Source organism: Nipponia nippon, unplaced genomic scaffold (genome assembly GCF_047370975.1).
Source record: "Nipponia nippon isolate SJK-2023a ecotype South Korea unplaced genomic scaffold, ASM4737097v1 scaffold_3, whole genome shotgun sequence".
Classification (NCBI taxonomy): domain Eukaryota; kingdom Metazoa; phylum Chordata; class Aves; order Pelecaniformes; family Threskiornithidae; genus Nipponia; species Nipponia nippon.
In genome coordinates, this window is record NW_028262347.1 from 17,030,210 (window position 1) to 17,045,827 (window position 15,618).

At 43.0% G+C, this 15,618-nt stretch overlaps 1 protein-coding gene across 5 annotated transcripts in view; it reads left to right on the top strand.

Annotated features, from left to right (window-relative positions):
• The window catches only part of ABCD2 (ATP binding cassette subfamily D member 2), a 50,009-nt gene extending 35,038 nt beyond the window's left edge, over positions 1 to 14,971 (top strand). For 2 of the 5 annotated variants that reach the window (XM_087766127.1, XM_009462959.2), the window contains exons 8-10: positions 7,038 to 7,122; positions 7,857 to 7,982; positions 10,594 to 14,971. In XM_087766127.1, the coding sequence (XP_087622253.1) occupies positions 7,038 to 7,122; positions 7,857 to 7,982; positions 10,594 to 10,804 (422 nt within the window). In that variant the 3' untranslated portion in view covers positions 10,805 to 14,971. Of the gene's footprint in view, positions 1 to 7,037; positions 7,123 to 7,856; positions 7,983 to 8,456; positions 10,562 to 10,593 lie in introns of those variants that run through there. The other 3 variants (XR_015706528.1, XR_015706529.1, XM_087766128.1) reach the window with 3 other exon arrangements.
• The last annotated feature ends 647 nt before the right edge of the window (positions 14,972 to 15,618 follow it).

Consider the following 15,618-nt stretch of genomic DNA (forward strand, 5'->3'; position numbering starts at 1 on the left):
TCACTGGCCTTCCTTCATTTTCTTAGAAAACGTAAGCTGTCTTAAAACCTTGCAATGTCACTGACTACATCAACTCAAAAGCATGTGAATGAAAATAGAGTCAGGTCTGCTTTCACCTCCCTGGTTTGTGGGATCAGCAGCACTATGTGCCATGAGAAGGAGTGTCTGATACCACATCACCAGCATGAACAAGTTAAAAATAACCAAATGACACTGGCTGTCAGTGGAGTGTTGCCATCTACCACTTGCTGTTTAAGTTGCCATGTGTTCTCAGCGTTGTTTGTCCTAAGAGTAGGACACAGTGTAAATACACTGGCACAGTAAATGCCAAGATGCTAAAGGCTTCTCTTGTGTCTAAGGAACCGAAGCATTTCATGGCTTTTTTTCCCAAGCATAGCAATAATTTTCATCCTTTTGTTCCCACCAGCCACTAATCTCTAGTTTGAATGTCCTCCCCATCATTATGCTTTTAAAACAGACATAGGACAAAGTTGGTAGCATTTAGAGAGAAGAAGGAGGATCTTCAAACCCCTCTAAGGAGCTGACGTCGGGAGTGCTGGATGTACCCTACCTCTCTCTGTCAGCTGTCAGTACTCCTTTTTGAGAGGTTACTTCGGGTGCATTGCCTTGTAATGTGTGTGCTTGGTGTCTCTCAGGATCATTCTGACAGTAGAGAGTAGTGCTTCAGCCATTGGGAATCCCAAGGCAATGACTAAATTCCCATTCCTGGATGGCAGCCTGTTGCTCTTTTCAAAAGGCAGGAGGTGTATTTTATTTTTGAAGTATGCATGGACATTCATCTGGTGTCTTCTCTGCACATTTTAGAGTGGGGAGTAGTAATTATTTACAGCAGCAATTGTATACCTTCAGATACTTCTCCACCTCACAATTCTGTTGATAGACTCTTATCTTTCCAAGGGTTAATGCTTCTTTGTTAAGAATGTAATAATGACTGTTGGCTCTCAAGTTGCAATAGAAAATAAGAATCTGCCATCATTCTGATTCATATTATTATTCAGATCTGATACTATGACACAAGGATTGAAAAAGTGGGCAGAGAGCTAAACTCAGTGACCGGAATAATTGCAGACAAGGCCTCTACTCCCTACGCTGATATTATAACTATTCCTGTTAGTATGCCTGAGTCACTTACTTTTCTAAGCAAAGTGTCCAGATTGCAGAAGAACAAGCAGATGTGTTGGAATAGGGAGCTGGAAAAGGAGGAGCAGTTAAATTGTCAGTGGCAAGAAGCCACTGTAGAGTGTGCATTCATAGCCTGCTGGTACTTGTAGATGTGCTGAACAACACATGACCCTCAGTGGCCAAAACCATATCCCCAGCAGTCTCTGAATGCACCCTGTTGTGGTTTATAACCCTGCAGCTGGAGCATGTAACTGATGATGGGGCAGTTACTGTGCTCCACGTACGAGATGCCGTTGGCTAGCGTCAGTGTTCTGTATTGCCAAACTGAAACCCCAAGCTTGGATCAGTCTTGCTCCACTTTCTGTGCCAAAGAAAGTATTTATTGCTCACCCCATTCTTGCTCTTCTGCCTGTCTGACTGCGCATGCGAGACACACACGATCTATAAAAAAGTCTAGAGGACACTGTTAATGTTCACTGGTGCTCTTTTGAAACTGCTCAGGATAAGGTTACACCGTGCAGAAGTCTGCACAAACAAATGTTTAAAAAAAAGCGTCTTAGGTACTTTGCGATCTAAAATGACAGAAGTGGGCAAAGCCGGAAAACAGGGGGAGAGATTACCACATACCAGGAAGATTTTAGGACCATAATACACTTACTTGTTCCCTTTTCTCCTTGGGCATTTGCAGGAGACAAGTGCCAAGGTAGGAGCAGAGAAGAAATCCGTGACATATGATTCAACACGTTACATGGATTTCGTATGCTTACATATTCTTTAGAGCTCCTCCAGTCTGGGACAAAGACTCATATTCTGGTTCTTTGAACCAGCAAGCCAGAGAAATACTTGTTGAAAGTGAGCAATTGAAATTTTTGTTTATACATAGCTGAATTATTTTTTTAATTCCAATTTTTATTTTCTTCTTTTACTTAAAATCTGATTTTTAAACTAAAATGATTTCTATTAAAAATGGAACCTTTTCCTTTGCAAAATAATGAAAAATCCCATATACAGCTTGTAGAACAAGGGATTTGTCCCAAACCGTCTTTTTCCTTTTTGCAAACTGCTTTGATGGTTGACAAACACTGGCTTTTTCAATAGAAAAAAGTTTTGCTGAAAAATTGCCAGCGAGTTTCTATTTACGTGTTATAGACACTTTTTGAAAATGTACTACATCTGAAAAAAACCCAATGAAACCATTTTTAGTTATGCAGATTCTTCTGGATATATGCGATATGTCCATGCTATTTTGAACCGTTTCCGTAAACTGTTCTAAGAATGGAGCTAACTATCTGTCAATCATTAAGTTATAGAAATTTAATATAATTCTTCAGTAATTTTTTCTGTAGATCCTCCTCTTCTTCAGAGCCTTACTTCTGTCTCTTCCCCTTTCACCTATCCCCTGCAGTATTAGGCCTCTACCAGACAGCAGGCTTCTTAGGGCATGATCCTGTTGTGCTTTAATTGACCACAAATGTCAAGCATATGATGCTTTGCGGTTTTGTGTTCTGCTCCATGTGGGCAGTTACGAAAAAGCCAGATGGAGCCAGAAGTGCGCAGCTCTGACTCAAGTTATTTGTCCTGGCGTAACTTTATTGTCTTTAGCTGAATTAATTCCACATTGCATCAGTTCAAGGGTCACCAGATTCCAAGTGTAAAGTAGCCAACAAGAGCCTGACGTTCTTGTTGCTGCCAATGGCAGAAATTCCTCTTTTTCTAGCAATAAGGTTTGACTCAGTTAGGAGTAAATAGAATGGTTACAAGAATAAGTAGCCCAGTTTGGCATTCAGCTTCTGTGTTACCCTCATGAAACTTTGTGCAGCTGGTAACAACAGAATACCTCAAAACCACCAAAACAACAATCCCTCTCCCCAACGCCACCATTCCACCTGTCCCTGAGCCTAAGCCCTAGAAGAACCCAGTGCAATTGCTGTTAACTGTAGCCCCCCTTGCTGTGAGGGGCAGAATTTCCTTCCCACTGAGGCCCACACCGATGTTTTTCTCACCTGCTGGATATTAGAGGAATGCCATTTTGTTACTTACCTTTACATTATCAATAAAGTGCCCCCATCAACACCTGCAAAGTTGCTAGCTCTACCAGAACAATAATTTCATGCAAAATGAGGGTAGCAAAGAAGGTTGTATTCAGCATGGGTGGTGAAAAGACATGTCCAGAAATTGTGGGTAACAGCATCGAGATGCGCCGTAGATATACATAAGGTGGTTCCTTTATGACCTGCTTTGAAAATCTGTGTATATTTAGCAAGTGTCAATCGTGATGCAGCCTTAGGCTGCCAGTAGCCTGTCACATGAGAGGAGCCATGAGTACGTGTAGCAGCACGCTGAATGCATGACCGGGCCTGTCAGGTTGGGGCTGATGACATTACTGAACAAGTTCAACCTGTTTATGATTTCCCAGCACCCCAGATTATAATTATTCCTCATTAGTTTGCACATTTGTCATATCTTTGGGTCTTGTCCAGGGAACCTTTGTGCTAGGCCACATATAAACACACAGACAAGCATATTTCCTCTCTCCGAGATTTTTTCATTTGCTCATTTTAGCCCTGGATTTGCTTTTGTTACTGGTACCAGCAGGAACTCTGGAGGTCTCAGCCGGCTTTTCCAGTGGCTCTGAAATCCAGAGACACAAATCCCTGCAGTGTCATGCTGAGCTGGCGCTCACGCAGTTGATGGTCTCTTTGTTCCTTCCTCAGCTAAGGATTGCCCTTGCATATTCATCCTGCACGGCACCCTGGGTCGATTCCGTTTTGACAGCTGCCTGGGGACACACGCTGTGCAAGCAAGAGGCCTCCACATTCAAAAACTCGCCAGGGGTGGACTCCCTGGCTGTAGGTTGCTGTGGTAGCCTTTCTTCTGTCGTGAAGCTGTAACACTCCAGTCCATGTCTGATGAGGTGCATTGGAACGTAGATCTGGAAAAGGAACTTTTAAGCATGTTATTTTTATGGCAGCTGAATGGTCTGTCTTGCCTGTAAGTGCAAGGATTCACAAGGATGAAGGATACATAGCGCTACAGACCCCAGATGTAACCCTTTTTTGTGATCAAATTTAGCTTGCTTTTTCCTTCAGAAAATTGCGGTAAAAGGAATTGTAAAAGAAGCCATGCAAGAAAATGAAATGCTGCTATCATGAGGCTATCACTAGTTTCTGGTAACAGCTGTATGTATTTCTACCGCTGTTACTCTGCCCCAGCACATTACACACGCTCTTTGTATTACTGCTTGCAGAAGGCATTTCTTGTGACATCCAGTATTCATCACGTCTACATCATACTGTTTGCAATCAAAGGCTACATGTAACAAGAAGGTGGGCAAGGAATTTGGACTCTGAAAGCCAGGATTATGTTTGTACCTACTGAGAGATTTGTGCTGCATTCATGGACAAGCCATTTCATTTCTTCTGTGTTCATGGACAAGCCATTTCATTTCTTCATTTGTAAAGTGGATGTAGCTATGGGTGACGTAAGCCACTGACTTGGCTGATATTTTCAGAACACTAATGACCTTCACTGACCTGTGCCATGTCAGCAGGAAGAAAAGAGAAACATGTAGGTGCATTATTGTTAGTGCGCAGTAGGGAGTCAGTTTATTGTGAGTTACAATGCCTCAGTGTTCACCAGAAATTGTTCAGACATTGGAAAATAGTTTTTGAAAGGGATAATATTAAAATGAATCCTTCCTTATGTGTTGTTTGAGGCATTCCAAGTGGCAAATAGGAAAGCTCAGGGAGGGAGTTAGGTAGGAAGAGACAAGACGCACTTCTAATATTCAGTTAGAATGTAAGTTGACGTGACCACAGAGATGACCATTGTATCCTGGTAAATGGGGGCTGAATCTTACACCTGTAGAGGAAATAATAGCATGATTTCGCTGACAAGATGGTGCTGCTTCTTGAACTTCATTCCCTTTTTGTCTTTTAATAAGTCTTTATAAACTGGCTGATTTGGAAGAAACTGTATGAAAGCAGGCACTGCTTCCCCAGGCACGTGTGCACACGTGTGCAGCCACCCGCACCCTAGCTCACATCCAGATCCCTGGAGCTTGCCGATATTCTCAGCTTAAAAATGACAGAATATAAGCAGCAGCCTGAACGTTGTCTTCAGAAGCACGGTCGTTTCTATGGCTTTCATGAAGGACCATTCCCATGCCTTGCCCGTAGAACCCTTTGTCAAAAAGGAGTGATCCAGGTGGTCTACAGACCTTTTTGGAAGCTGAGGGTGTTGGTGGAGCAGGACTCCAGCTCGCTGTGTGGTCCCAGCACCGGGGCTGCACAGCAGCAGCCACCTCTGTTTATCTGTTCCCTTTACCAGAGTTCATCCAAATGGTGATTCAGTTAATCATTACACAACTCCGTCTTCGCTAGGAGCCCGCTGATAGAAAGCACCGTGTGTGCCCCCGGGGGGGTGCCCACTGGGATCCTTAAACAAGAATGGAAGGAAACTAAGGAAAAACAATAGGATCACTGAAGGTGATGTATTCCTGGTGTGTGCGTGCCTGTTTTCTAAATCTAACTATATACACAGGCATTAAAAAATCATGACATTACATTTTGCAATTTTACGTAGAGCAAATTCTTGGAATTAAGTCTCTAGCGTTATCAATTCCTGTTTTCAGTCACACAGCCTCTCACCAGATGCTTCACTGAGGTTTTGTTCAGACCTACCAAGCCCTGTTGTAGCACCGAGCACGGGCAGAGCACTCCCCAGCCTCCTGCACCTTCACAAGCCCCCCTTGTCTCACCTTTGTTCAGGTATCAGGAATGACACAGCCCACCTACCTTGTTGATAGTCTTTTCTGGCAAATGTTTATTTTCAGTTGGGCAGTGGCAGAAAAGGGTTTTTGGTTGTGTTGTTCATTTTTTAGTTACAGTGCTTCTGGGCTGATTTGGAAAAATTTTCTCTTCCTCGCTCGGCCCCGCTCCAGCTGCCTGTCTCATGAACAGATGATCTAGTGAGAGAGATGTCTTATCAGATTTTCCTTACATCCACACTCTCCCTTTTCAAAACTCATCTATTTCGCCACATCTGGACTGTTTGATTGAAAACTTACTTTCAGTAGGGTAATTTGGTATTTGAAGTTTTTCATTAGTGGGAACAAATCATGCCAGAGTACTCATAGAAACACAGTCCACCGTAAGATTGCAAATAAAATGCATCATGCTCCCGTTGCATGTATCTGAAAGTGATAAAGAAAAAAAATAATTTAGAGGCCATGCAGAATATTAAATAAGGATACCCAGTGTTATAACACTTGTGGGCCATTTCTAATACGAGATAGCAAGAAGTTTGTATAGAAAATCCTCCTGTCTGTACGCAGTTTTGTATGTTAGCTGCTTGTCTGTGCACACAGAAGGCATCCCTGTGTCTGCATCTGTGTTTCCGTTGAGTTTGCCGACAGTTGTTCTTTGCCTACAGTAGCGAGCAGAGTCCAGCACTGCTCTTTATGCACTTTATGCACTTCATTTCTTTGAAATTGTTTTTAAATTTCCACACACACCTTTCAAGAAATAATAGCAAATTGTTCTATAAATCGTTCTATAAAATGAACATGACAGAATAAAATTATTATACAAAGGTAAAAGATGTTTTTCAAAGAGATGGTAAGTAAAGTTTTTTGACAATACCTACATGACCAAGAAGGTTAAATTCCACTTCCCAAATTGACATGGTATTTGGGAAATTTTTCCAATTGAGTGCCAGTGTTAAGGCATGGAGGTATTTCAGAAGATGTGATCTGGAGCCCTGAGCTGTCTCTTCTGCAATGGAAATGCTCTTTATGATTTTGGTTGCAGATTGTGGAGTTGTTGCAAGTGAAGCTGCATTTCCTTCATAAACTTACATTGTCCTGACATGTTTTGTTTGCGTTTTTTTAAAAGGCTGGGATGCCATTATGGATTGGAAGGATGTCTTATCAGGAGGAGAAAAACAAAGGATGGGCATGGCTCGGATGTTTTACCATAAGTAAGCATTTTGATTTGTTCTTTAAGTAGTATCTGAAAATGAGGAAGAGTTTTGCAGGCTTGCTGTAATAGTTCGGGCAGTAGTAGACTATAATCTCCGTGCAATATGCAAAACTGCTAGACAGTTGCACAGGACCGCAGACCTTGTCATTTATTCGTACAAGCTCTGCTTTTAGTTTGGGCGATGCTTCTTACTTAAGCTTGCCTTTGGCCACATAGCATTACATTTTCCAGATGTTCCTTTCTTTAACATCTCAGGTGCAAACATCTTCCCTGCATCTGTCCTACAAATATTACAGAAGTCTGATGGACTGTTGCAGAGGCTATGGGAGTTTGAAAGCCAAGCTCCAAAAGGTTTTGGTTTTGGAGACTGCAAGCACGCAGGGGCAGCCCAGTCCATACACAGCAATGCACAGAAAGTTTCTGGGTTGGCTGTAGCTATTGCGTGACTTGATGACAGGACAGAATAGTACTAGGTCAAACTAGAACATAGAAATTAAATCACTGTGTACTCAGATGGACCAGGAAATAAACCTCATTTTTCCTGGAACCTGTCTGTGCACCTGAATAATGCATGGACACTTTATGTTGTTGCTAGCCAGCTTCCAGCTGTAGATGAGAGAGTTGTCTGGCAAAAATAGCTCTCTCCTTTCTGTTGTTCTTTCAATTAAACATCGTACATAGGAATACTGTCCAAAACATAGAAGAGTAATGTTCTTTATCTGCTTTTGAAAGGCCGAAATATGCATTGCTGGATGAATGCACAAGTGCTGTAAGCATTGACGTTGAAGGAAAGATATTCCAAGCTGCAAAAGCTGCTGGGATATCCCTGCTTTCTATAACACACAGACCTTCTCTTTGGTAAGTATGTTCAGGGGTTTATCATGGTCCTTGCTTTTACCTTTCTGCCAGGCAGTGGATTGGCCTTTATTCTTCATACTAGGGGAGTTGTTTAATCAATATCTACTGCATTTTCTAAGATAACTTATCTACAATAATAGGGATGTAAATGCATTTAGCATTGATTTTTTTCATTCTTTGACATGTATTTATTCCTTCCTCTTGTTTTTTTTTTTTTAAAATGTGATTCAGTTATTAACTATTAATAGCAAGATGCAGGTATCTAAGAGGCAATTAATTAGTCCACCACACCACAGCCACAACAGCTATCACCAGATTATTCTGTAAAGGTGCCAAAACACATGAGCTATCCCGGGGAAGTTTACCAGTGCAGGGAGAAGATGGGAAACATGGCAAGTGGTTAAACTACTCTTTGTTCTTCCATAGGAATAATACATCTGGTGTTTTAACTTGAGTTGTGTCCTCTATCTGCAGGGTTTGTATGCTTTCAAAATTTGATTGGCTATTAAAAAAAGAAATACTGGAATTCTGAGAAACATCATTCTAGTGAGGGAGTACTAAGTATGGAAGAGTCCCTCAAAGGAAATAAATGTAGGTACTGAATACATAAAACAACCAAATACTTTAAAGGGCATAAGGAGATCAAAAAGGTGTAAGCTAACATTAGCAGAGACTATTTGTTCTGAACTCCTTGATCTCTACTGTCAGATTGTTTGTTTTTTTTAAACCGATGACAAAAAAATATTACCAGTCTGTTGCCTCAAAGGAAAGAAATTGTATCAGTCTCTGCTTCTCTGAAAAAGAATGGTTTCTTCAGCATTCCTCCCTCCTCTGTGTAGATGGTGACAGTGGAAATGGCTTTTCCTAAATGTTAAGAAAAAATGGGTATTCTGATAGGAAAAAAATGTCACAGAGACATTAGTTTTTAAAATAATTTAAATTACACTTAAAAAGAAAAGTAGTATTTAAATTTTTTAAAGTTTGGCATTATTTTAAAACGACTGCTCAAGAAAACAGGTGTTTGAGAGCATCTTACCTATAAATAATGATGATGCAGAGGGAAGTTACTCAAAAGAACTTGTGAGAAAGATCTTTTGAGTTCAGTTTCCTGCTGACATTTCTTGTTTCCTAGTACTAGTGCTATTCAGGAAGGTTTGGGATCGTTCTTGTAACCTCCATAGTGTTACAGAAATGATCAGAAATCTAATGATTTGTGGGGTTCTGGAGAAGTAAACAGAAGTGCTGAGTATTTAGAAATAAGCATCAAAGGCCTTTAAATTAGGTATGCTTCCACAGGGACTGCACTGCATCGACAAAAACTGGGTTCACATGCTGTTTTCTCCTCCTCAAGATTATACTGGGAAACATTTGCTCTTTTAATCAAAAGATTGGCTACTTTCCTAGACCACGAACATTGGACGCCTCAATCACCTATCTTAGCTTCCTGATTTTTTGGGGTTTTGATAGGGGTAAAATAGAGGCATAGGTTAAGCATTTGGTGTCACAAAGAATAATATGCAAGAAGTGGTGAATATAAGCCTGGTGTTGAATCTCTTTTGAGTCCCATGTCATAAGCTATTGAGTTTATTAAACTGTCACATTCCCTGGATGGGATTTATAATCACTGCTTTATGATGTGTCTGATCTTCTATAATTTATAGTGATAAATTACACAGTCATACCAGCAGCTCTGAGGGAACTCTCTGCCCTTCCTCTTGCACCTCCTGATAAATGTCTTGTCAGGTCTTGACGAACTCCACATGTACACCTTTGAATATTTTCGGTGCGCACACCCTGATACTCACTGAAAGATCTGTGACTCCTACACAGACTTTTTTATTTTGGCCCCTTGCAAACTGAAGCATATTTTAGGACTGGAGGTTTCTTTAGCCAGCCTTATAAGATGCAGGGGAACAAACCGAGGTGTAATTTGAACAAACTAGAGTTTTATCAGTAGCCTCAGGTATACCGTGCCTGTCTGAATGTATTTTCTGCTAAAGAGGGAAAACGTCTCTCAGAAAGCGAGGTAAATAAAATAAACTGGGACTAGCATCCCTGGGGGAGAAGGGAGCCTTGTCTGCTGCTGCTGTTCAAGCTTCTGGATAAAAAGGAGTCTGGTGGAGTTGCAGTGAAGGCAACTGTAGCCACAGACACACTGCTAAGAGGGAGGCAGAAAAAAGGAGGCCGCCACCTTGGCCAGGGACAGCAGATGATGAGGGTCCCCTCCACAGCCCTGCTGCCCGCTCCTGCCCGCATCGCTGCAGGTGAGGGCCTCAGCGAGCCCGGCCGCGCGGGCTGCTGGAGGCAATCACCGTCCCAGCTGGGGAGCCTACACCAGTGCCAATAGCCTACAGCTGGCACCTCGCTGCTGAATTTTACTAGATGGACTAGGGAGTCCTGGTGACAGGCTTTGAAATACCCAAATCCCTTTCGAAAGAGCATCCTGGGATTATGAATCACGGAAAAAATGTTTTACCCAGTGATCCAAAATGGGCCAACTCTCAACTTCCTGAGAAGCACCCCTGAAAAGAGGCACAGACATCCAAATTTGTGTGCAAAAATGAACCATCTGTTCCCTGAGCCATTACTAATGTTTTCATTTCTGCTGCAGGAAGTACCACACTCACTTGCTGCAGTTTGACGGGCAAGGCGGCTGGCGTTTCGAGCAGTTGGACACTGCTATCCGTCTATCACTGAGTGAGGAAAAACAGAGACTGGAATCCCAACTTGCAGGAATTCCTAAAATGCAGCAGAGACTGAATGAACTGTGTAAAATCTTGGGAGAAGACTCAGTGCTTAAAACAATGGACAAAGAGGAATAAATAATTTATGGTTTATGTTTTTAAAAGTATTTTTTTAGTTAAAAGCATTACAAATTCAGCCATTATCCTTTGCATGCATTGTGATAGAGGCTTAGAGCATAGAGAAACACAGCCAGCAGAAAATAATGCTCTGAATGCTATGTAAGACATTAGTGTTTTAGTATTAAGGAAGAAAGTGGTTGAACTGTGAAAAGAAAATAAGCAAGTGCACAGAGTATAAGATTAGTTATTGCAGCTTATGTTAATTCCTAGTGAAAGCCCGATTCACTGCAAAATACCAACACACTTAGGTTTTGTAGGCAAATTTTTGCCTGAGACTTGGCCTGCAGAATGTGCTCTTGTACCAGGTCACTGTGTGCGTATGATATGCCTGCTACGCAGAGAAAACCTGTCATGAAACTCAGGCATGGAGCACGGCAGAGGCAGCATCTGGGTGAGTGTGCAGATGCATGCAAAAATCTCATTTGTGTATAAGAAACATTCTTTCAGCCCGTGTAAAACCAAACTCCTGTTCTACTACTGAATCGCACACACCCCTTTACCTGCATTTCCATAGGAAATAGCGTAATAGGCTGACCAGAAGACAACTGTCCAAGCAACCCGCTGCCCTCACGACAGAGAAGCAGGGATAGAGCTAAATATGTAATATACTTGTGCTGTACTTTATGCCATTATGCGTAGCTTCAGAGGCTCTTTGCCCATCGTGATACATCAGTTCCTTTGGAGGCTTATTTATGTCCCCTATTTAGTAACCTCTGGTGGGGGGGATGGAGCACTGGGCCTGGCATCAAGTGACTTAGTTTTTTACTTGACTAAGTCATTCATCTGCTCCATGGGTCTAATCCAGCCGGTGTCCATCCCTGACCCAGTTCCTCCATTGCTAAAATCACGATATAGACATTTGTTTGTTCCATGAGACACTTTGTGACGGGAAGGACTGTAGGAGAGGAAAATGTCAGTTTCTAACACTGCACTGAATTCTCAGGCATGGCTGTCCTGCCGATTAAAATGCTCAGCATTTATAAAGGTCTGTGAAAAGTTAGAGCATTTTGTAACCACTAATTAATATGCCTGCCGTATTTTGGTAGAGTGGCTGAATGCTGCCCTCCCCACGAGCAAACGCACCAGTTAACAGCTTTGCTTTGAGGTGCGCTCACTGATTGTCCCATCTGCTTTTCAGGTCAGTCAGTCAGAAGGTGCTTTAAACAGAAACCCCTAAGACAGTGCTGGCCTGAGTGCCTTGCTGGAGGCAAAACCCGGTGAATTAGAAATAAAGATGTGAATGGATTTGGGAGCTCCTAATCTGCTCTCTCTGAGTGCAAGTGCACAGCAAACAGGCAGCCTGGGAGTGAAGATCAGGAGGGGTAAGAGGCTTTGGAGGTGAGTAAATGAGCCTTAGCCGAGATGTAGCAATCCTGAAGTTTGTCGGTTCTTTTTTTCCTAGAAGAGGTGTGATTCCTTAGAAGATTTCTGTCTGGTGTGCTTAGTCTGAGAGGGGCAATGCGTAAGCTGTTAAGAACTGTTAAGAGAGGAGAAGTATTTTGGGGGTATTTGCTCAGGTGGGAATGTTTGAGCACCCTGAAGTTAATACAAATTGTTTCCTTTTTCTGATGCTTCAAGAACAAGGGGAAGGTGAATTAACTCCATCTGCCAAATCCCAGTCCAGTGCACTAACCATTAGCCCATCTTCCTTCTCACTGTGGGCTTGGCTTGCTGCTTGGTATGGAACTTGCACCAGAAAATGGAGTAAGTCTGCTCCCTGTCCTGCTCCTCCAGAGTCTGTGGCTTGATTGTAACCCTGTAACTTGTCCTGGTGACAACAGTTTGTTCCTCTCATTAGTTTTCTCTGCAGAGTCCCCTGGGACGTCTCACTGACACAGAAAGGAATGCTCTTGGGAACCTTTGAAAGGGATGAGAAATTAGGGTTCAAGATAATAAGATGTTGTGTTGTAAAGTGCAGACTGGAGGTCACTGCTGTGGTGGATGACATGTGCATGCATTTTAATTTGCAAGTGTCTCTGCTTGTCCCTCTCCCTGAAGGCTAGCTTTCCTCCTCATCTTCAAAGAAAAATTCAGAACTCCTAAGGAAAAAAAGTCTGCCAAGAATCTGTTCTCGGTGAGCATAAATGAGATGACTGATGATTTTAAAGGCTTGCACATTTCTGAGTTATGTTTCTCTAAGATGGTGATGAATCAGGCACACACCATATGCGTGCCCTTGTCCCAGCTGCAGCGTATCCAGCCACAAAGCCACCTTTCCACAAGCCTCTCCCAAGGCAGGAGCTGAGGTGGAGAAGGGGCATTACTGTTCCCCACCCCTCCGTTAAGCACTTTACCATGCGGCTGGGAGCTAAACCTGTCCAGTCCCTGAACGAGGAGGACACTGAAAAGTGGCCCAGTTCGGCACAGCTCCAGGTGCAGCCCTGCACGCTCCCAGCCTCCCACCAAAGCTGTGCCGTGGCGCTTGGCTTGTTGGCAGCCATTACGGGCAAATGCAGTGCCTGCAATCTGCTGTACTGCCTGGCAGAGGTCGAAGGTGGCCATCCTTCACGGCACAACAGAAACACATCTTCTGAGGAAACCGTGTTTAGAAGAAGAAAGTTTGTTTGCTGTTTTTTTAAATGAGATTATGCATAAAACATACAAAAGATACGTACATTACTGATGAAATTTTAGTGAAAACTGAAATCACACCAGGATCAATGTAACAGTATTTTCCTTCAAGTTTGATATCTATGTCTTGGATTTAGTAATAGACTTAACCATTCCCATTCAGTAATATCCTGCATCTCACCCAGCTGTTTACATTCTTGTAGGCATGACAAGAACATTAGAGGCTGGTATGAGAAGAAACCCTTCTCTAAATAGGAACTTTCTCAGTAATACCGAGCGAGTTTTCGAAGGATTTTCTGTACCAGTGGCTCATTATTTTTAAAGTTAGTTTTGTGCCCTGGAGATTTTCTGTGCAAACTTTCTGAGTTGTTCCAAGGGCTAATTGAGACGGGATTCTCCAGTTCTGTTTATGGAGAGTTTTACCTCTGGTGTAATACAGGGCATAAGCTCATTTTGTACTGCTTCGGACCCAGCCAGGAAGGCACGAGCAGAGGTGCACACTCCCTGCTCAGGGAATAGCTCAGGGAGAGGCTGTTCTGGAGCCGAGGCACGGGGAGCACTTGGCCCTCGCAGTGCGAGAGGGTCAGAGCAGGGCAGGATGCCTTGGTGGAATCCTTTTTTGTGGTGCAATGAGAGCTACTCATCAATGTTCATTCCTTTTCTGGCATTCAGGAGCTGTGACTCCCCAGGAGGCCGAGGAAGGGGCTTTTTGGCCTTCCTTCTGCTCGTCATATCTAGCTGGAGCTAGGCAGATCCAGCTCGTTGTGTCACAGCATCTGTGCATTCAGGGCTGGATACTGCGAAGCGCTGGGTGCACCTAGCCTCCTGTGAGCACCCGCTCGTCCCCAGGGCTCGGGGCAGACAGGACTTGCCTGGGTCTGCATCCTAGAGGAGTACAGGTGCTGAGCAAAATTCATACCAGTCTCAGGCATGGAGTAACTGTACAATAAGAATATGAATTATCTGCATCAGCTCGCTTAGATAATGCTGGGATTTTTTGCAGAATCTTCAGAATGGGAGGATGCATTTTTTGTGCATGGGATTTCAGTATTTTAACCTAGGAGGAGTTTGTTTTCACTTAGTTTTGGGACCAGAGTAATTCCTGGTTTAGACTTGGAAGCCCTCCTTCCACAGGGTTAGAAAACCCAACGTATCTTTTAAAGGAGTTTTTTGAAACCAGTGGGATTTGTATTTGCGTGAGGAATGAAGGACTGGGTATTCAATGGGATATTTTAGGGAAAATTGCAATAAAAATTATATCCTAAAGCAAATGAACACACCTACAGTCCCCTCAATATGTCTGAATGATGATAAGACATGTCAAAGTCAAGTTTACGAGCCTGTGATCAGAGATTTCAATTGTATATAGAATGAAATCCCCCTGCTGAGCTGTTCATGAAGCTTGAGAACTGAACTGCTAATCAAATGTGTCTTTGTTTTGTTTATGTTTGATATTAATGCCTTTTAAGAGCAGAAAATTTATAAAGCAATAAATTATGCTTTACAGTTGTAATTTATTCCAACCTTAAATAAAACATGTTGCATTTACTTTGAGTTTACAGTGTTCCTGATGAATCATTCACAGAGCAGTCAGGACCTGCCTGTGTGTGCTCCGGGAGCCCCTTCCCATCCCTCGTTTCTGTGATGGGGTAGGAAAGCTTGGGGTGAATGTTGTGTGTTTGCAAGTTAAAACAAGTGTTTCATTCCTAGATCAGGCTGGCGTCAAAGGCTGCTGTGAGGTTTCTTGTGTCTCGTGCCCATCCACTTCAGCGTGGACCTGATTCACGGCGGGAAGGTGACAAGCACTGCCGCCGCTTTCTGGGGAGCTCTGCAGGGAGGCTGGGCACCGAGCAATGTGCCAGGGGACGGCGTCAGTAGTGCAGCCATCAGGTGGCCTCAGCAGCATCACTCCCAAAGGGACCCTTTGGAAGGTCTTTGTAAGATAAAGTTATGCATAAAGCATCAGTGTCACAAATATTACGAGCGACTGCCCATGTTGGCCTCGAAAAGGAGAGGGGTTTTTTTTTAGGGATTAAGATAAAAAATACAGTCTCTTTAGCCCTTCAGGCTACCAGGGTATGAGGACATCGGTTGACTCCTTAGCACCCAGAGCTGACTTGTGTCTAGCCCCTTCCCAGCTGCGTGGCGGGGGACAGCGAGCTGCTGTGTGGTGGTACAGGACCTGGATTATGCAGTTGAGG